We start from the raw sequence: 22,380 nt of genomic DNA on the forward strand, positions 1-22,380 counted from the left end.
GATCTGAAAGACTGGTCTTCGTTGTGTTTTTATATAAATACTAAAATATTTTAAATGATGGAAATAATTTAGAGAGGAACTCATAATCCTAAGTTTTTTGGTTGTTTTTCTTAATTAGTAAATCCCAACATTTCCATATTAAAAAAAAGAATATTATGGAAGAAATTGTGAAATTTTGTTCTGTATGGTCGGCATTTTTTATTGAAATAATAACGAACATACTCTGTGTCCCCTCCTGAACTTTGAAAAAGTAATATTCTAATTTTAAACAACCCTTCTATCTGGAAATTCTTTATTACAAACTGCAGATCATCTTTATTATTATTATTATTATTATTATTATTATTATTATTATTATTATTATTATTATTATTATTATTGTAAAGTCCATTTGTTTTTGCTTTCATTTTCTTCAAGTAGAAATGTACAAGACACCATAGGTCTTCTTATTAAAACTACTTATGCATGCCCTAAGCAATAGCTTTATATTTTTTTCATTCTTAATATTTTATTTTCCCTCCAATTACATATAAAAACTTATTTTAAAAAATAAGTTCCAAATTCTCTTCCTCACTCCTCTTCTCCATCCATGAGATGGTAAGCAATTTTATATAGACTATACATATGCAGTCATGCAAAACATATTAGTCAATCCACAATAGTCATGTTATAAAAGAAAATACAGGCTAAAAAAAAAAGTAAGAAAAAGATAGTAAAAAAAAGTATGCTTTGATCTGCATTGATATTCCACTAACAGATGTTAAGGGCTAAAATTCTAGCTAGTCTGTCTAAAATATCTAATGAGTGGTCGCCAATAAATTATAAGCTTCAGCAAGAGTTAGACTTTTAAGCATTTATTAAGGAGAATAAGAATTTGATAAAGAGAGAGAGAAAGGCCTAGATTCCTATCTATTAAAGGGAGAGCGCATTTCTAGCTCCCTTCTCCACCAGAGTCCAGAGGAAAGAGCCCCCCAGAGTCAGCGCCAGTCTCTTCCTTCCTCCTCCCACTAGTCAGCGTCACTTCCTCCCGCCAAAGAAAAGACTCCTGGTCTTGCCCTCAAAGACCTTCGCTTCATGGGCAGAACTCTTCTACAGTAAGTATCCAGCAGGTGGCGTCATTCGAATCGTTACACAGATAACATTTTAGAGTAGAGATGGAAAGACACAAGGTGTTCAGACATAAAGGTTAGCCAGCTCTTGGTTCTCATCAATATTAATTTACCTACCTAATCTGAATGCCTGAGGCCACTTCCCAGGCTACTGGTTTCTAGTCTTCAAAAACAAACAAGGGGGCAGCTAGGTGGCGCAGTGGATAGAGCACTGGCCTTGGAGTCGGGAGTACCTGAGTTCAAATCCAGCCTCAAACACTTAACACTTACTAGCTGTGTGACCCTGGGCAAGTCACTTAACCCCAATTGCCTCACTAAAAAAACAAAAAAAACAAAAAAACAAAAACAACAAAAGCTTCCAGCCTGTAATACCTCAGCTTCAAGTATCAGCAAGTGAGAAAAGCTAGTGTGGAGGTTGAGTGCAGCTAGGTGGTGCAGTGGATAGAGCACTTGTCCCGATGTTGGGAGGATCTGAGTTCAAATCTGACTTCACACACTTTAATAGCTGTGTGACCTTGGTCAGGTCACTTCACCTCAATTGCCTTAAACAGCTGGGGCCATCTCCAGTTGTCCTGATATATATCTTTTTTGTGTGTGTGTGTGAGGCAATTGGGGTTAAGTGACTTGCTCAGGGTCACACAACTAGTAAGTGTCAAGGGTCTGAAGCCAGATTTGAACTCAGGTCCTCCTGAATCCAAGACCGGTGCTCTATCCACTGCGCCACCTAGCTGCCCCCTGATATATATCTTGCCACTGAACCCAGATGACTCTGTAGTAAAGAGTGAGGTTGGTGACTTTCCATAGCCCTCCCTCACTTAAATCCAATTCTGTGCAAGTCATGACATCACTCCAATGTTATGGTCTTCTTTGAGAATGAAGGACAAACAACAATATTGGTGAAAACTGTGGGTCAGTAAGGATATTTCCTTTAGTGTCATTTCAATTTCCTCCAACAACATAACACATCAAGAGCTGTGATATTATTGTCCCAATGAGGTTGCTCCATTGTCCTTGATGTTAATTTTTTAAATGAAATTTAAGTTTTACGGTTTTGTTTCTTTGTTTATTTGTAGTTCCTTCTGTTTCATCTTTGAATGCCCTTGGAATAGTTTTGCTTAATTGCATCTCTGGAAAGATTTCTTTAAACTCATTTTCCATTGTTTCTCATTTTTTGATGAGGTGAATTTACTTATTATACTCCTTTGCATGCAGAGCACATGCTCTGGAAGGTTTTACCATGTTGGATTGGCCCTGATGGTTGGATGGTCTTGGTAACAGGCTATGCTTACTTGCTGAGGAGTAGCATAGCTAAGTATATAGATTCTCAATACCAAGAAAATGGTTACTTGCTGTGGGATTTTTTGCCCCATGAAACAAAGAAAAATTCAAAGAGAGCTTCAGGCACATTTTTCTGTCATCTGCTTTTGCAAAGATGGTGGCAGAAAATGAAACAGAAAAGACCAAAAAATGGTTTTTAAACCATGTAAAATATTACTGTAGTTGTTGTGACTAAATGTCCTGTGATGAAACATTGGGCATAATACTAGAAGAAATTACTTTAATTAATCTTGACTTAGTGTTATAAATGAAACCATAAGACAAAGGGAAATTTCAGCTAAATAGGAGGATGGCTCAGTTTTTCATTAGAATCAAATAAAAATTAATAGAACTGGCTTTATTGTGCATCTAGAGGGAAAAGGAAACCACATTTCCTGGGACACTTGATTGTCCTGTATTATGCTTTTGCACAAATGGTCATACATTCCTGGAATGGATGCCCTTTTCATATCTGCTGAATCCCTAACATTTTTTTTCAAATTACATTCATGTGCTATTTGCAAATTTGAACATGAGGTCTTTCTGATCTAATTTTTGACATTGTCCTCTTGAAATCATAGTTTATTAATTATGTATAAATTGTATGTGCTTATTTATGTCATCCCCATTCCTACCTCCTCCAAGTATAACATAATTTCCTTGAGGTCAGAACCTGGTTTTGTTTTGTTTTGTCTTTCTCCAGGACATAGTAGTTAGAGTAACAGAAGGAAAATAACATTTAAGTGCCAGGCATTGTGCTAATCACTTAGATATTACCTTGTTTTGTCTTTGTAACAACTCTTTGCCACAGGTGACAATATTATATCCATTTTATAGTTGAGGGAATTGAGACAGACCAAGGTTAAGTGACTTTCCTAAGATTATACAATTAGTATCTGAACCTGGATTTGAACTTGTCTTTCAGACTCTATGCTAAATCCTCTAGCTACAATGCTACCTTAGATTGTTTAATTGAATTGATTCTCTCTTTTCAGTATACTTTGCTTTCCCAATCCTGTGCCTTTGTCTAGAATAGTCTTTTGTCTTCTTTTGAATTAATTTCTTGAATGTACAATCCAAGCACTTCCTCTTCTATGAAATTTTGCTGGATTTCACTAATGGTTGGTAAGGAGCTGTGGAAATATTTTACTGACTAGCTGGGCCTAATCTAACTGGGGGGCTATATCTGATCAGAGAACTAATCTGACTAAAGGGGCTAATCTGGGGACCAATGACTGACTGGCTGTCTGCTATTAATTTAATATGGGCCCTTTATAAAGTTTCTCCCAACTGCGCTGTTCCCAAGCTGATAAGCAAACAAGAGCCTTTTAATTAAATAATCAAAGCAGAATTTATTTATGAGATACAATTTAAACATAAAAATACAGGGAAATAAAATGTACAACCTGACTGCTTTCCAATGCATTTCTTTCCATCTGCCACGCCTGGAACTTTTTTAGCCTCCTCCTGCATACCAACAGACCTTCTTCTAGTGTTCGTCTTCTCTCATCTGCCCCCTTCAGTGTCTCTCCTTTCTCTATTCTCTGGAGCCCCCCTTTCTGTCCATTCCTCCCTTACTGTCTTCTTAATCTTCCGGCCTCCCTGCATCCTCCTAGTCCTCCGGCATCCCCCCTTCACTGCCTCACTAGCCCTCTATATCTGTCTTCTCCAACCTCCTTGTACTGTCCCCCCCCTCACTGTCTTCTCCCCTCTATATATGTTCCTTCTCTCCCCTCAAATCTTGGGATCCCTGCACCCCTGCACACACCAAGCTAATCTGCTGGTTGCACTAGGGCTGTGCCCAGTGGGGTTTGAGGGGACTGTGCCCCCTGCTGCCCGCTTGGGACCTCTGCAAGTGTTATGCTAGGGCCTGGCAGGACAAGCCTGGGATCTCTGGGGCAGCTTCCCTCAGGGTGTAGGGATCTGGGGCTTCTTCCCCACCCTCCTGCCCCAGCGGTCTGACCTGACATCCTAAAAAGCCCACGGAGCTTTTTTGGCTCAGCTGAAGTGGAGGGGGAGGGGGAGGGGGAGGGGGACTGGGAGGAGCACCAGCCCCTCTTTCACAGGAAAACCTGAGGGCCTAAGGCTTTTTAATTTCAGCCCAAAGGCAGGGTCCCCAAGTCAAAATAAATTTCCACAGAGCTCAGGAATACGTTGTTTTGCACTTTACTAGTGCATGTGCTCTTCAATGTTTAGTATAAGTTTAACACACAGTGCTTGGCACATAGTAGGTAATTAACAAATATTTATTGACTGACTGGGGACTCTTTAGCATTGTTTTATACTATCAATTTCCCTAACCAAACAAGAAGATTTGGGGGGTATATAGATAATAAGATGTATTAATTTGTTATTTCCTCTCCCATTGACCAGGTAATGAAAAGGTTTGATTGAGTGTCTCCTATGTAGCACACATGCTAGGTACTTAATGAAAACCAACCCTAAAACATGTCAACCTACAAGGAATTGACATTCTATTGGAGGAAGCAACTTGTACATATGTAACTAAATATATCCCAAGTAAATACATTTGTCATTATGTTGTACAGGTACTAGTACCTGGAAGGATCAAGAAAAGAGTCTTTTAGGGGACAGTACTTATACTGACCTTTGAAGGAAAGGTGAGATTCTACAAAGCAGAAGGAAGGAACAATCTTGTTCCAAGCATTGGGGATAGCCTGAGCAAAGGCAAAGAGCTGAGAAACGAAATTGTCATGTATGAAGAACAGAAAAGAAATGATTTTGTTTGGCCAAAATGTAGCATGAGAGAGTAGTGATTATTGTATACAATAAACACTGAATTGCTGCTTGTTATATTGACCTGAAACCAAATTTTATCCCTTTTTCCCCTCTATCATTTTCTTTGTCTTTGACTTTCCTCCGTCTCCACTTTTCACAGTCTCAGCATCCCTTTGAAGATGCCACATGCACCACCTCCCTCTTTGGGAAGCCTATGAAGAAATTGTATTCCTTCTCAGTTTCTGGGGATTTGTAACCGGAGTTTCTTTGAGTCTTGTATATTTGAAAAAATGCTCTATAATCATCTTTTCACATTTTACAAGTTATTTTTTCTCTCTCAATCCCAGTGTGCTCGCTATGATAATGCCTTCACTGCAGAAATTCTAATCGAACAAGGAGTGAATGTAAATCATCAGGATGAAGACTTTTGGACACCAATGCACATTGCCTGTGCATGTGATCACCCAGATATTGTTCTACTACTGCTTTTAGTAAGTAAAATGATTTCTTCTGTTCCTATTTGAAATATTAGATAATATGAACAAGTTTACATCCATAACCAATGAAGTCATTAAAAATATTCACTACATCATTTCAATAAATATACGCAATCTGGTTAGTTTAACTGTCTTGATACCTTGCCCAAAACAAATATAATTAGAGAGCTGAAGTCTCTGCTTGCACATAGACATAAATTGAAATATTTAAATGTGATGTCAGATAACCATTCCTGGAGAGTGAAGTGACCATATAACCAGCAAATTGGATCCAACTAGGAAGTCAAATAATGTACTTTTTTTTTCCTTTTCCCTATCACATTCTTTTTTATAACTTAACTGAGAGAATGAGGGGAAGAAAAGAACTTATGTTAACTTCATAGGTCTTCATTATGTCAAATAAAGTGTCCCTGAGCATAATAAAAAGAGAAATTATTTCAGAATGTTTGAGCTAATTTCAGCTGCATGAAAATGAAAGCCTACAATGACAGAAAGACAGGCATGTGAGGAAAAATCATGTTGCAATTGAAGATTATTTTCCTTTTCCTTTATTAGGCTTTTTGTTTCTGAGACTTAGGCCTTTCATCTGAGTATCTTTATATTTCTAATGTTGGGTTGTGGGTGTTTTGGCTTGGTTTATTTTTAGTAAGGCATTAGAATACATATAAAAGAGTTCTGGGAAAGAAGCAGTAATGTAGGAGGAGGGATAAAGGGGATCTTCCTCTCCTTTATGATGGTTTGACAAAAGCACCATAGAAATGAAAACTAGTCTAAAACATAGGAATTCTCTGGAACTTGCCATAGATTTTCTTTTGACTTACTTTCTCTTAACATCCCTTAGGAATTTATATTATATTAATATGTTTGTATATATATGTATATACACACATGTACATTCATGTATTTATGTGCATATGTACATATGTAATATATGAGCATGTGTATATATGCATGTATATTTGTTTGGTAAAAGGGGAAATATATATCCTCTAAAATATTCTTTTGTATACAGTTGGAGAAAAGAGAAGTTGCTGTTATAAACCAGGAAGAAAGAAATAAGAAAATAATTAAAGATTTTATAGTTAGGAAGAGTCATTCCAATGTTTTCCAATTTATAAAATGCTGTCACATGAAGTAGGAGAGAAAACTGTCCTATAGACAATAGAATTGAAGAATAGCATGAATTTGCTACAAAATGGTGATGTGAAATCACTATCTTTGGATAGCTTTAAAAATGGCTTCCAGTAGTTAGGTCTTCCCTAAATGTGAGGGGTTTGGGAAGAGGTTAAGATTCCTTTAAATTCTTTCTAGTCTGTGATTATACAGAGCTGTTTTTTGTTGTTGTTGTTGTTGTTTTTGTTTTTAGCTTACTTGCAATATATTCTGCAGGAAGGCCCTTAATTCTTTTGAAATAATTTTAAGTATATTTATGCATTTAAATCACCTAAGGGGTGTTTGTTGAATAAAACAAAAAAAGTCACTGTAACATTTAATTTGGTTAAGTCTATTTGTAATTACATATGTGGTTTCAGAATAATGGACTGGAATTAGCATATCCTCCTGAAAAGCATTTGCCTATGAATTTTTCATTAGCTTCATAAGATTGATTTTTAAAATTCATAGCAGTTATATTTTGTTTGTGTTTCCTCTGAAATACCTATATCCTCAAATAATCCAAAACTCCTGAGAGAATGCAATCTGGTGCCTTATGCTCTGACAATGCTCCTGACCAAGAGCAAATCACCTTTTAATAATATCTAGCCTAAAGCTTTGTGTTATATTCCTGATGACACTAATATTCTATATAAACAGTTGAAAAGTACATAATTTCCTTGTGCCTTATTAATACAATTCTAGTCCACTCAAAAAAATTTGATAAGTGCCTGTTATGTGTCAGACACTATGCTTGATGCTGGTGATACAAAGATATACACACACACACTGGCTCTCAAGGAATTTATATTCTACTGGAGGAAAACAGCATAATTATGTGTCATGTATACACATGTATTCATTATATATATATATATATATATATATATATATACACATACATACATACATATGAATGTATACAAAATAAAAGTAATAAAATTGGGGAGGGGGAACCAACAACTGTGGGCATCAAGAATGGTCCCTCATGGTATATGAAAATGGAAATGAGGCTTGAAGATACTTTCAGATCCCAGAAGGTGAAGGTAAGGAGGGAGAACATTCTAGGCATGGAAAGTAGGCTGTGCCAAAGCATGGAAGCCTGGATGGTATAGCTTGCCATGAATGGGGAAGAGCAAGCAGGTGACTTGGACTTGGCAAATGAGTATATGAAGGGATGTAATGAGCAATTAGTTTGGAAAGATAAGTTGGATACAGATTATGAAGGGTATTGAAAACCTAACAGAGGAGCTTGTATGACAGTGTGGTGGCCATATAAGTTGAGAAATGGGGACAAATAGGGGAGATAATGTGGAAATAACATTAATGAGTTTTAAGAACTAATTGGAATGCAGAATGTTTTGTTTTGTTTAGTGGGGCAATGAGGGTTAAGTGACTTGACCAAGGTGACAGAGCTAGTAAGTGTCAAGTTTCAGAGGCCGCATTTGAACTCATGTCCTGAATGCAGGGCTTTGCTTTATCTACTGTGCCACCTAGCTGTCCTCATATATATATATATATATATATATATATATATATATATATATATATTTGGTGGGGCAGTGAGGGTTAAGTGACTTGCCCAGGGTCACACAGCTAATAAGTGTCAAATGTCTGAGGCTGGATTTGAAATCAGGGCCTCCTGAATCCAGGGCCAGTGCTTTATCCACTGTGCCACCTAGCTGCCCCTGGAATGCAGAGTATAAGGGAGAATAAAGAATTGAGATATATACCTTGGTCATGAGCCTTGGTGACCATTAGGATGGTGACAACCACCTCCAGAAAGAAAGAAGTTACTAGAGAGGGTATATTTAGGAGAAAAGATAGGGAGTTATTCAAGGGAGTCTTGAATTTGAGATAACTATTGAAGGATAAATTTATTTTAATAAAAAATAAATATCAACCTTTATTACAAACTGGGACTGACAACTAGTGAACAATATTCATAGAATGCCTATTCTGCAGTCACTTAGAAAGTGCCCAACTGATGCTCCCTCCCTACTCTCCCAGATGGGTAGAAATTTGCTCTTTCTGTGGTATCAGGAATGAGGTATCAATATCCTAAAAAAATGTCAAGAACCAGGGGAAGCTAGGTGGTACAGTGGATAAAGCACAGGCCCTGGATTCAGGAGGACCTGAGTTAAAATCTGGCCTATGACACTTTGCACTTACTAGCTGTATGACCCTGGGCAAGTCACTTAACCCTCATTGCCTGGGGCGGGGTGGGGAGAGTCCAATTTCAAGGACTAGCAAAAGTACAGCATGAGGAAATAGTATTTGCAATTAATATTTAAGATTTTATGGGGTTTAGAGAATTGTGAGAACCAGGGTGTCACCCCCTGCTGAGAAAGACATTGTGAGAACCAGGGTGCCACGCCCGGATGATAAGCATGCGACTTGCATCTAGGAAGTTGCCTGGTATACAGAAGTTGCCTCTACTCATAGAACTGTGTGTAAGTCATGTCAATCAGTGCTACCAGCCAATTAGCTTGGAGTTGTGTGGGGGGACCACCCCTCTTTGGGTCCCGCATGAAGCTTCCACTTGAACAAACAGGGAAACATGGCTACCCTCCTCCTTCTTCTGCCACCAGGAGCTCCTTTTTGAACAAGGGTAGAACATCAGGCCAAAAGGAGAACTACATATATCACCTTTCGAGATGCTCTTTGGCCATCCCCCTATCCAAGCAACACCTTTTTCCACAGTATATACATCATTGGTGGGGGGAGATACCTCTGTTGCTTCCTATATACTGGAATTACAAGCCAAGCTACGTAAACTCCAGGGGGCAGGAGCAACAGGACAGACTGGCCTCTTGGACTTCTCCTTACTTGATTTGAAACCAGGAGACAGTGCATATATAAAAAATTTTTCTCCGACCAGTGGGACCCAGCCAGTTTGGGAGGGTCCTTTAGAGGTATTGCTGACAGCTCCAACTGCCATCAAAATTGAAGAGAAGGCCTCTGGGATCCATTTCTCCCATGTAAAACCAGTACCAACACCAGATTAGTAATACATTTATGGAAATTGTGTAATAATGAATGATAATGTGAGTTCAAATGTTACATAAGGTTTTCTTTTTTATGCCATTGTATCTATATTTTCAAATTAATAGTATGAGTTTATTTTAATAGAGTTTTTTAATCTTTTTAGATTGCATTTTAAGCCAGTTTGAATTTCATTGTCCTTTATTTTCCCATGTGTACTTTGTTCTATTCATCTATCTCTCTATTTTTGAACCAATGAAAGATAGTCTTGATTTCATAATACAATATCAAGTCTGGAAGTATTATTTTCCCATATTCTAAATTGTTTGTTTTTCCAACTTATTATTTGATCAAATTATATATAGTATTTCCTTGGTAAATTGATTACCATGGCAAGTGTTAATTCCAGAAGTATTATTTTTAATAAACTTTAAAAAGTTATTATTTGGAATTACTGCATATTGTATCATATATTCTGAGTCAAAGCAAATTCACATTTTTTGCGGTCAGGATTATCCTCAATTAAATTCATATGAGACTTGGATGATGGGAACTTACCATTTAAGACATTAATTACCAGGGCAGCTAGGTGGCAGGGGCAGCGAGGTGGTGCAGTGGATAGAGCACCGGCCCTGGAGTCAGGAGTACCTGAGTTCAAATCCGGCCTCAGACACTTAACACTTACTAGCTGTGTGACCCTCGGCAAGTCACTTAACCCCAATTGCCTCACTAAAAACAACAACAACAACAACACAAAACAAAACAAAACCAAAAAAAAACCATTAATTGTCTTCATTCTGAGTTACCAGATGCCAGTTGGCCAAGTTTTCCTTTTGGGGTCTCTTTCAGGAGGTGATTGGTGGATTCTTTCAATGATGATTTTATCCTCTGATTCTATAATATCAGGGCAGCTCTCCTTGATAATTTCCTGGAATATGGTGTCAAGGCTCTTTTTCTGATTATGGCTTTCAGGCAGTCCAATGATTCTCAAATTGTCTCTCCTGGATCTGTTTTCCAGGTCAGTTGTCTTTCAGATGAGGTATTTCACATTTTCTTCTATTTTTTCATTCTTTTGATTCTGCTTGACTGATTCCTGGTGTCTCATGTATTCCTTATCTTCCAACTGTCCAATTTTAATTTTTAAGGCATTGTTTTCTTCAATGAGATTCTGCACCTTTTTTTCCATTTGGCCAGATGAATTTTTTAAGGAATTGTTTTCTTCAGTCAATCTTTGTGCTTCTTTTTCCAAACTGCTGATTCTTTTTTCATAGTTTTCTTGTTTTGCTTTCATTTCTCTCCCCATTTTTTCTTCTACCTCTCTCAATTGATTTTTAAAATCCTTTTTGAGCTCTTCCAGCTCTTCATGAGTCCAATTCACCTTCCCTCTTGAGGCTTCACATGTAGTCAATTTGAGGCTATTGTCATCATCTGTGTTTGTGTTTGCCTCTTCCCTGTTGATACAGAAGCTCTCAATGGAGAGGGCTCTTTTTTGCTTCTTACTCATTATTGCAGCTTATTTATTTATTTATTTTAAATTGAGGTCTGCTCTGGGGGCACCAGGGTCCCTGTTTTGAGCTTCTTGTTGTGGGGTATAGGTGCTGTGTCACCCTGGCTTTTTACACTAAGGCCTTTATGGTGTGTGGAGTTCCCCTGCCCTGCACTTCCTGTCTGAGTGCCCTGGGGTCAATGGGCCTAGTTGCGCCTATCCTGTTCATGGCCCTCCAGCTGGCAACTTGCTCTCTCAGCTGGTGCGGGTGGGTTTTCCCACTGTCCTGCTGGGCCACCAGATTTTTGAGCCAGGATCCAGGGGCCTCAGTTGCTTGGCTGTAGCCCACAGCTTCCTGCTGACTTGCCCCAATCCCCTCGGGACTGAGCTGTCACCCTGTGCTGTGCCTCCCTTTTGCTGGAGTCAGACCGACCTTTCCTGAAGTCTTCTAAATTATCTCTGGTTGGAAGACTGTGTCTTTCTGTCTCTTTGCAAGTTCTGTAGTTTCAGAATCTGTCCAGAGGCTTGATTTAATGTTCTTTTTGAGGGAACAGAAGGAAAGCTCAGGCAGCTTGCTGCTTCCTCTCTGCCATCTTGGCTCTGCCCCCCCCCCCCAATTGAATTTTTAAGGAATTGTTTTCTTCAGTCAATCTTTGTGCTTCCTTTTCCAAACTGTTAATTCTTTTTTCATAATTTTCTTATATTGCTTTCATTTCTCTCCCAATTTTTTCTTCTACCTCTCTCAATTGATTTTTAAAATCCTTTTTGAGCTCTTTCAATAAGGCTTTTGGTCTTGAGACCAATTCATCTTCCCTCTTGAGGCTTCACATGTAGGCAATTTGAGAGTATTGTCCTCATCTGAGTTTGTGTTTAGCTCTTCCCTTTCAACACAGAAGCTCTCAATGGTAAGAACTCTTTTTTTCTTTTTTACTCATATTGCATCTTATTTTTTTTTTAAGGTTGAGATCTGTTCCTGGGGCCCCAGGGTCACTGTTTCAAGCTTCTTGTGCTCGGTGATAGGGATTGTGTCACTGGATTTCTAATCTGAGGCCTCTGTGGTTTGTGGATTGCTCACCACCCTGGGCTTGCTCCCTGTGCTTGCTCCCTGCACTTGCTCTGGCATGCTGGGACTGCCAGGCTTGGTTTTACCTGTCCTGTGGGTAGCCCTCTATTTGGCAGGCTGCCCTCTCAGCTGGTGTTGGTGGATCACACCACTGACCTCTTGTGCCACCAGCTTGCTGAGTCAGGATCAAGGGGCCTCAGTTGCTTGGCTGTAGCCTAGAGCTTCCTGCTGACTTGCCCCGACCCCCTCCACACTGTGCTTCTCTGAGGTGCACCACCCCTTCCTTTTGCCTGAGTGAAACTGACCTTTCCTGAAGTCTTCTAAATTATCTCAGGTGGGAAGATTGTGTCTCTCTGTCTTTTTGTAGGTTCTGTAGTTTCAGAATCCCTTTAGAAGCTTAATTTAATATTCTTTTTGAGAGAACCAAAGGAGAGCCCAGGCAACTTGCTGGCTTCTCTCTGCCATCCTGGCCCTGCCAAAACCACCTGTAAGCCATGTCAATCAATGCTACCAGCCAATTAGCTTGGAGCTATGTGTGGGGATTGCCCCTCTTCTGGTCCCGCAGGAAGCTTCCACTCAAATGAACGGGGAAACTAGCTATTTGGTTCAGAAAGGAGCTTGTGGTGGCTGAAGAAAGAGGAAGGTAGCTATGTGAAGGTGCCTTTCTTTTTCTCTCTTTGCTAACCCCTAATATACTTTACCAACTGCTTAAAAGCCTAAACTGTTGCTGAATTTGTAAGTAAACCTTAGCTAATTCTCCCTCTACATTGTGTGTCAGTTAAGGCTGCCCACATTAGATTTTAAACATCACAGAATCCAATAAATTGTTTTTTTTGTTGTCATTCAGTTATTTTTCAGTTGTATCCAACTCTTCCTAATCCCATTTTTGGTTTTCATGGCAAAAATACTTGAATAGTTAGCCATTTCCTGCTCCAGTTCACTTTACAAATGAGGACCTAGGGTAAAAGTGGTTAAGTGACTTGTCCAGAGTCATGTATCTAGTTAAGTTTCTGAGGCCAGATTTGAACTCAGAAAGATGAATCTTCCTGACTTTAGGTTTAACACTCTATCTACTGTGCCACCTAGCTACTCTCATAAAATTAATGCACCCCCCCCAAAAAAAAAAAAACCCGCCCAATTTACAGTGGTAGCCAATTGGTTAATTGCAAGAACTCATTCTCTAAGGACAAAATTCAGTCTCATGCTGGATAGTATCTTATTCCCCAGTGAAAGCCTGTCCAGTTGTGCCTTCAATGAGTTCACCAAAATTCATCTTAACTTCTCTTCATTGTCATTTCAGTAGTCGTTGTGTTGGCTAGTGAGCTTTATCTACTGAGAATGTGAAAGCATTTGTTTAGGAAAATTTCATCCCTCTTGGCCTTAGAAGAGACAAAGGAAAAATCAAATGCAAAGAAACAGACAAAGAACAGGTTAGCGTTAGTCAAGGTGTAGATTGGTAGATCAGGAGGGAAATATGAACTGGAAATATATTTAAACTACACTAGAATTATACTCTTCTATGGTATTCTGTACATGTTCAGACATTTCAATCACATCTGATTCTTTATGACTTCATTTGGGATATTCTAGGCAAAGATACTAGAGTGGCTTGCCATTTCCTTCTCCACCTCATTTTAGACATGAGGAACTGAGACAAACAGTGTTAAGTTACTTCCTAGGGTCACATAGCTAGTAAGTATCTGATGTCAAACTCCAGACATAACACTCTACCTACTGCACCATTTTTTGCTGCCCTTGCCACCATATTACCATTTATTAGAAATCCAAGGATTTCTTTTAGCCAAGTGATCTTTTCCTTTCTTTGCTCAACCTATTTGCACTTTCCTTCCTATTTTTTCCCCATTAGCTTATTTAGGAGTTGAGTCTATGAAGTAATGAAGAATGAAGGAAAATTCTTAGAATGTGTTGGGGATCAAAGAAAAAGAATGAATAGATCCAGAAGCCATGTGACTTCTTTGGTGCTTCTGTGTAATTTAAAATTCTAAATTTATCTCCTGGATGTTTCCCCTGGGCTCTCTATTCTCTTTAAGGGTTGCTATTGTTAGGGTTTTTTGCTCTTCAGTGTCTACTTGAGTTTTATCTGAAATCTCTTTACCTATGAATGGTGCAGGCCTTTGAACATATTGGAGGAAACTGAGTCAGATTTAATCAGATGCATGGGATTGAGATGTCCATGGCATCAGCTTGATACTGTTTCTTCCAAGTGTGCACTAAACATACAACCCCAAGGTTCTAATGTTTTCTTAGTTTTCCTCTAAAAAAATACAATTAATGTAAGAATCTAGCACAGGAAATGTATTATCCATTAATATAAATAGTTATTATTATTCATTATTATAAATTAATTATCCATTATTGCAGAATGTAAACTAATTACACCCCCCACAAAAGATTGAAGAAGTAAAAATACCATATTCACTGAATTCATTGGGGGAGGGATCAATCTAAGCTATGCATTCTGAGAAGCTTATCCTTCTGCCTTTTTATCAGAGAAAAAAATTTCACTTACTAGCGGTGTGACCCGCAGCAAGTCTATGTAATCTATGTATGTTTATTTGATGAGACTTATTAAATGTTAGCATAAAGACTTGGCTCTAGGCATCTTAAGTCATAAAAAGATAATTAAAATAGTTTCTGATCTCAAAGAGATTACAATCTCATAAGGAAAGGTGTGCACATTTAGAACTATGATATGAGATAGGTCCAAAATGCTATGTATGTTTAGAAGGAGAGATTGCCTCTGGTTGGCATTATTAGTGTTCTAAGTCACAAACTTTTTAAAATTCAGCACCATATCTTCAATTAAATTCAATTAAAAATCATATATTAGCTCTATTATGTGCTTGTATACTTAATAGCACAGAGTAAGTACTCAATGATTTTTTGTTGATTTGAATTAATCAATATCATGTTTTGAATCACCTGAAGGCCTAACAATTTGTTATCAAAGATATATTTATTTGTCTAAGAATGTGTTAGTAAAACCTGATAAATAATAATGATTACCTTCATTTATATATATATATATATATATATATATATATATATATATATATATATATATATATATATATATATATATATCTTAAATTTTTGTAGAGTCCTTTCTATACATTATCCCATGGAAATATCACACTATTCCTGTGAGGAAAGGTGTTATAATTATTACAATCTCTATTTTAAAGATGAGGAAACTGTCTCAGAAAGGTTAAGTGACTTTCATTTGGCCATAAAGCTAACATCAAAGAAAGGATTTGAAACTGGGTCTTCCTGAGCTAGTAAAATCAATCTGCTAAGACAGCTCATTATACATGTGGATACCTCTAAATGTCAAGAAATTCTTCCTTCTATGGTGTTGAAATCTGCTACTACATCATTCAATATTCTTTGTAGTTCTCTTCTCTGGGACCAAAGAGGAAAAAAAAAATAATCCTCATTCCACATAAAGTTAGTTATTAATGACCCTGCCATGCCTTCTCCTGGCTAAATATTTATATTTTCTTTAGTTTTTCTTATGGCATGATTTCAAGGCCATTCTTTAAGATGCTCTCCAGTTCATCCTTTCTAAAAACGTGGTACCCAGAAATAGCATGATACCATTCATGTGACTTGATTGGGACAGAATATTTCATTTGAACAGTTCATTTAATCAAATATCTAATTTGGATAGTATCATCCATGTTTTTGAATAGTGTTAATGCTTCATTAAAATAAAAACAAAATGTGATGTTGATACCATTTTCACAGAAAAAGTATTACACCAATGTTATACACTTCCCATATAAGTTTCAGAAATGTATTACACATCATTACATGCACTCAGAGCAAGAAAACAGTCAGAATAACCTTTTTTAAACTTCATATTTAGGTAGCATATTACAATTGAAATAAGATTGCATTCTCCTTTATATATGAAATTGATGCTATTACCTCATGTTTAATAGAGCATCTCCTCCAGTAGTGAGGTTGGATTTATGTTCACCATCTATTGCATAGTGTTTCTTGTGAAAGGCAATACCTTTGCTTGGAATGAATGGCCAGGATTTGGATTTAATTTTGTGGCCACTGAGAAGCTGTCTTCTTTAGGCCTTGAAATAGCAGCATCTTTCACAGTGTATCTTTCACAGCTATCTCAAGGAATCTTCCACAGTCTTAACTTTATTGTGTATAAATCTAGCAAAACAATAAGTCACTTTTGAAACTCCAATTTCGTAGATATTGTTCTTCATTTTTTTCTCAACAAAGTCCCAAGGGAGGCTTGCTGCTGAGAGATACAGACTATATAAAATAACTTGATTTAGGTAAATCTAACAGGCAGTCTCATGATCTATGTATCCCATCTTGTCTTACATTGTTCAGAGAATGTCCTTTCCTAAAGTCTCATTGGAATTACTGATTGCATCTGTAAGAGTTTCATTGTATAATCTGGTCAGTAGATTTAATATGAGTCTATCATAAGAACAAGTATATTTTGTGGCATGCTAACTTTATGAGATTTACACTATTAGAGGTTTGGTGTTGTCTTTAAATCACAGTTGCCTGGAGTAGGAGTTAGATACTATAAACACCGGCAGTCTTTTTGCCAAATGAATTACTCTAGCAGATGGTACTACTCTTGTGCTAAATACCCACCAATTTTATACCCACTGGTAAAATCATACAGTTCTTAGATAAAATAAAAACTTACTCATTCAAATATCCTTCATTTGGGAAGTTTTAGCAATCAAGTCAAAAAATAATTCGTAGAAAGCAAAGCATTTGAATTCATATCTTTGTAAATTGGCAGACTCCTATTTGTCAGCATGAGAAATTGAACAATTAAAGATTCAGGATATTAAAAATTCCTTCAATTTGATTTTAACATCTAGGACCAGTAACAATTTAAAAAAATTTTCCATAAAATTATCATACTGCTTTACCAATATTACACACTTATTTGAGCCTCATAACAACTTTGTAAAATAGGCATCAGAGATAGTGTTAACTTCATTTTGCAGATGGAAAGACTGAGGCTTAGTGATATTAAGTGATTTAGCCAATAAATTTCAGAAGCAAAATCTAACCCAAATACTCTGACCCTTATTTGAATGTACTTTTACTATGCTATGCTACTATGTGTGTATATAGATTATATACGTGTGTATGTATATATGTGTATATATACACCTGTATATATGTGTTTGTATCCACAGATGTGATATATATAGTTCATATGTATCCATGTGTGTCTTTACATCCATATATGTGTGTGTGTGTTTGTGTGTGTGTTTGTGTGTGGAGTGAGCAAGAGAGAGAGAATATTATACACACAAATACACATGTGTGAAATTTATATATATGACTGTAAAGAATCTCTCCTATATTGTGGGTCATTCTGAAAGCCTCAGCTATCAAAGGATTCAACTTATCCATTCCTGAAACTGATCCAAAGACTGAGCTTTGGCCTTGGATTCCTTCTTTACTATATTACAAATCGCATTCCTCCATCAAAATATCACCCTTGATCTTTGTCACTAAGACTGTCTGTCTTCCTAGGATCATGCATCACGTATGAAGTTGGACTAAGAGCCCTTTCTACAGTTTTCTATGATGTAATTCTGTTTCATTCATTTAGCAAACATTGAGCACCTACTGCATGAAGTGCATTTTCCTAGTTGTTATGGATGACACAGAGATAAACCAGACATTTTTCTAGTCACAGAAATATGATAATATAACAAAGTATGGCATCATTTGTTTTTACCAAATAACATTTGATATTCTTTAGAAGTGGGTGTTAGGGAATATCATTCATGCAAACAAACCCCCAAATCTGAAAAACTTTTAGAAAGAAATTTATCAGGTAGTTGGAAGAGACCAGAGAGAGAGAACTTAGACAGAGACAGAGAAAAAGAGAGACACACAAACACACACTGGAAGAGAGAGACAGACAGAGACACAGAGAGATATACAGAGGGAGAGTCAGAGAGAAGTAGCTCCCTTCCTAAGTCTATGTGAGGTTACATTATATAGAGTCAGGTAAGGATATAAGGAAATTTGCTTGATTGACCTCACACAGAAGGCCAACAACAAATAGCAAAGTGAATTAAAACACATAGTTTGGATGGCCCCAAAACAAAACCTAAGGAGACCCAAAATAAGCACAGAGTGGGATTTAAGCATTCCTTACAACCATCTGGCTTCCCTGGAGCATCTCTGAAGTCAGCCAGCCCTCTATAGTAGTAAGCATTTGGGGTCTAGATACATGAAGTTAGATTCAAACAATATTAATAAATTATAAACAATAATCCACAGGAAAGAGTGTGGCTGGCTGATTGGGAAAGAGGGCATAAGCATTTACTAAGCCCCTATTATATGCCAGGAACTGTAGTAAGCACTCTTCAAATATGATATCATTTGATCTTTGCAAAGGAAGTAGGTGCTATTATTATCCCCACTTTATACCTGAGGAAACCAAAGCAGACAGATATTCCCTATGGTCACACAGTGGTCTGTGGCAAGATTTGAACTCAAGTCTTTCTGACTCCAGGCCTAGCTCTCTATCTACTGTGTGTGCCTTGTGGAATGGCTCTGTAGACTCAAACTCTCAATTTAATCTATCTGTTCTGATGTGATAAGGTTATGCTCACTCTGAACTGCTTCATAGTAAGCAATATCACAAGAGATCCACTTGTAAATCATGAGAATAAGTTATGTTTTAGTAATTTCAATTTGCTTTAATTAAAATTTGCTTTTCTAATTAATATAAATTGATTTTATCTCCTTCCTGTCTCTCCTTATTGAAAATAGGGGAGGGAAAAAATCCTTGTCAAGCAAAACAAATTTTCTCACTGGCAGTATCCTATACATACATACATTTATATATGTATGTGTGTATTATTGTATATCTGTATGTCTGTCATGCTTCATCATTAGTCTTTCAGAATGATGATGCTGATTTTTTGGGAGGATTGCTTTAATTGGATTTCTCATAAATTTCAAAGTTGTTTGTTCAAAATGGAAAAGTATTTTATCATGCACCCAAATATTTGGAGTTCACCTTTTTTGGAGTCTATAGTGTGTTACAGAGTACATAGTTCTAACTACATATGGAAATTTAAGCAATTATTAGTAGAAATTTAAATGTAAATAAATACCACCATCATTTTTGAAGGATATATTTTCCCTTTTGGGAATAGTTTGGAAATAATGGTAAAAATGTTCTTGTCTTTTGAAATTAGAAAAAAAATCATATATGGTAGAGAATGATGGAAGGAATGGCATTTTCTGGAGTGCAGCAGGCCAAATGCTGTTATCAATGTTTCACTCCAGTAACAATGGAATATTTGTGAGAAATTGGAGTGAAATTTGCCTCAAACTCTAGCCCTTTGAGTGTGAACATCTGATATTAATAATTACTTTGCCTTGAGGCTCAAGTGTTTCATGGGCTGTATCTAATGGGTAATGTGGGATTAAATAAATTGAATGGGTGCTTGCAGCTAACTTCTCTTATACCATAAATTCTATCATTGCTAAAATGGTAAATAGTATTTCATAAATACAGTTCCTAGCATTCATCAAATTATTTGAACTGATAGCATATAATGAAATCTTTCCCAAAACTAATTCATACTTGTAAGGAAATAATACCTTTTTAAAATTCAAGTAAACTGGGAGTAAATTGAAGGTACCTGATAACCAAACTTGATTTAATAATGGAATTTGTTATTGGTTTGGATAAGTTATTCATATTTTTAATCTTGCTAAAAATATCTAATTTTTACTCTTTAGACAACAGGGACAAACAAGTGAGGGCAATGACTCAGAATTGTATTATTGGATTTCTGAGACAATCTGCATTTCACTGAATTCAATAACTCCAATTTGTATCAATTCCTATAAAAGTATTTAAAATTATCTAAAATTCAACTGTGTATATATAGAGGTATTATTTATGTGTATTTATGTAATATACATATATATATTACATATACACAGATATATTTAATAATGTCATTTTCTCTTTGTTTCACAAATTGCTGTATGGCCACTATTTCCTTTCTCTCAGTTTTTTTTTTCTTCCCTCCATTTTTCTCAGTCTCTATGTCTCTCTCAGTTTCTATTTTTCCCTTAGTCTTGTTCCGCATGTCTATTTCTCTTTCTTTGTGTATTGTCTGTGTGTCTATATATGCCTCTGTCTCTTTCATAAACTCTATAGATGTGAACATTAGCAGCTATTGATCTAGGGTATTCAAGAGGATATTTCCAGAAGAAGCCTTATATCACATATGAATGCTAAAAGCAATTATTTTATTTCTCTACATGTCATTTTAAGTAAGAGATTCCTATATCCATGACACCCTTTAAATTATATGATTATTGTCTCTCTTGCTTGCATATCCACTTCTTTTTTCCAATATATCATAATGTTGGGAGGTGTTGTGGAATTTTGGAAAAAAGGCTGACTTTGAAGTCAGGAAAGCCTGGATTTAAGCCCTGATCTGCACACATCCTAGGTACTTGACCATAAACAAGAAGCTTACTCAGGGCCTCCAAGCAAGTATCTAAAGCTGTAAGTTATATACAGGAATGGCCACATTGTATCAATGGAATGTGTTTCCATCTCAATAGTTCCTCCATATTAATACATAGGTATATAAACAAAAAAGAGTCTAATCCAGTGAAGTTTTTTTTTCCATAATGTGAAATAATCATCCAGTGAAGAGTCTCCCTTTGAATAAGAAGCAGGTATTTCAGTTTTTATTCCCCTCAGTTCCTAACCCCCCCCATTCTGCATGTGTAATTGGTTAGAGATATTATAGTTAGTATACCATGGGTGTTTCTTTTTAAGTATATACCAAAGAACTGAGAGTTCTCATTATGCATATCTTCAAGTCATTATTTTCTAGGAAGGTAGGATGCAGAATTTCAGCTGTGATCCACAATTGTTCTTTCCTTGTAAGGAAACATTAGAGGTAATTATATGCTTGGGCAGAGAAAATAAGACTAGATATATTTATTTGTCCTAACAGAAATTGTAGGCTTCTATTGTTTTACTCATCATAGTACCATCTTCCAGGAGTAATTTTTAAAGGATGGAAATAGAGGAAACTAACCTTGTAGTCTTAGGTACAAATAACACTCAACATGTATTTTACTATTTTGTGATCTCATATTTACACTTTCTACTGGTATAAATAAAAAATTCTTTGATATCTTAACAGACAATTTCATGATAGAGTTATCCTTCTGATCATGAGCCTTTGTAATTTTAGTTTGACTAATCCTTGGACGACAGTCTTTCACTGGACCTATACCCATGCCATAGTAAAACGTTTTCTCCAGTGGTATGGCCTATGAATACCCAGGGTGTGAGAAAGGATCCTATTATATAGAAATCCACTTTAGTTAAAGAGAAAAGGCATGAGTTAATCCTTCAGTAATGAACATCAATGATGGAGAAAGCTTTATTTGGTACTGTGAAATAATAAAACTTACATTCATAAACTCATAATGGGTGCCCTGTATGTTTTAGAGGACAAGCTGAAGATTCAATTGGTATAAGTTGCTCTCAGTGAGAGAATTACTCTATCAAATTAGATTAGCAACTTTTAATGTTAACGAGTTACCTGGAACACTGAGCAATTAAGTAATTTGCTGAAGGTCACAGTCACAGAGCCAGTATATATCAGTCAGAATTTGAACCAATGTCTATCCTGACTTAGATGCTAGCTATCCATCCACTATACCACTCTGTCTTAGGTGCTTGGTTAGTAATTTTTTTTAGTGAGGCAATTGGGGTTAAGTGACTTGACCAGGGTCACACAGCTAGTTAAGTGTTAAGTATCTGAGGTTGGATTTGAACTCAGGTACTCCTGACTCCAGGGCTGGTGCTCTAGCCACCTAGCTGCCCCAGTAAAATAAATTTTAAACTTACAGTTGTATTTTAGGAAGTTTAATTTGACATAAGGATGTAAAGTTGTTTGGAATGGGAATGGAATCAGAATGTATTAATAAAAATAAACTGCAATG

At 36.7% G+C, this 22,380-nt stretch overlaps 1 protein-coding gene across 1 annotated transcript in view; it reads left to right on the top strand.

Annotated features, from left to right (window-relative positions):
• Positions 1-22,380, top strand: part of MYO16 (myosin XVI) — a 746,727-nt gene that overhangs the window by 125,512 nt on the left and 598,835 nt on the right. The window contains 1 exon segment of the mRNA XM_043997806.1: positions 5,513-5,656. Within this exon segment, the coding sequence (XP_043853741.1) occupies positions 5,513-5,656 (144 nt within the window).

Source organism: Dromiciops gliroides, chromosome 3 (assembly GCF_019393635.1).
Source record: "Dromiciops gliroides isolate mDroGli1 chromosome 3, mDroGli1.pri, whole genome shotgun sequence".
NCBI classification, from domain to species: domain Eukaryota; kingdom Metazoa; phylum Chordata; class Mammalia; order Microbiotheria; family Microbiotheriidae; genus Dromiciops; species Dromiciops gliroides.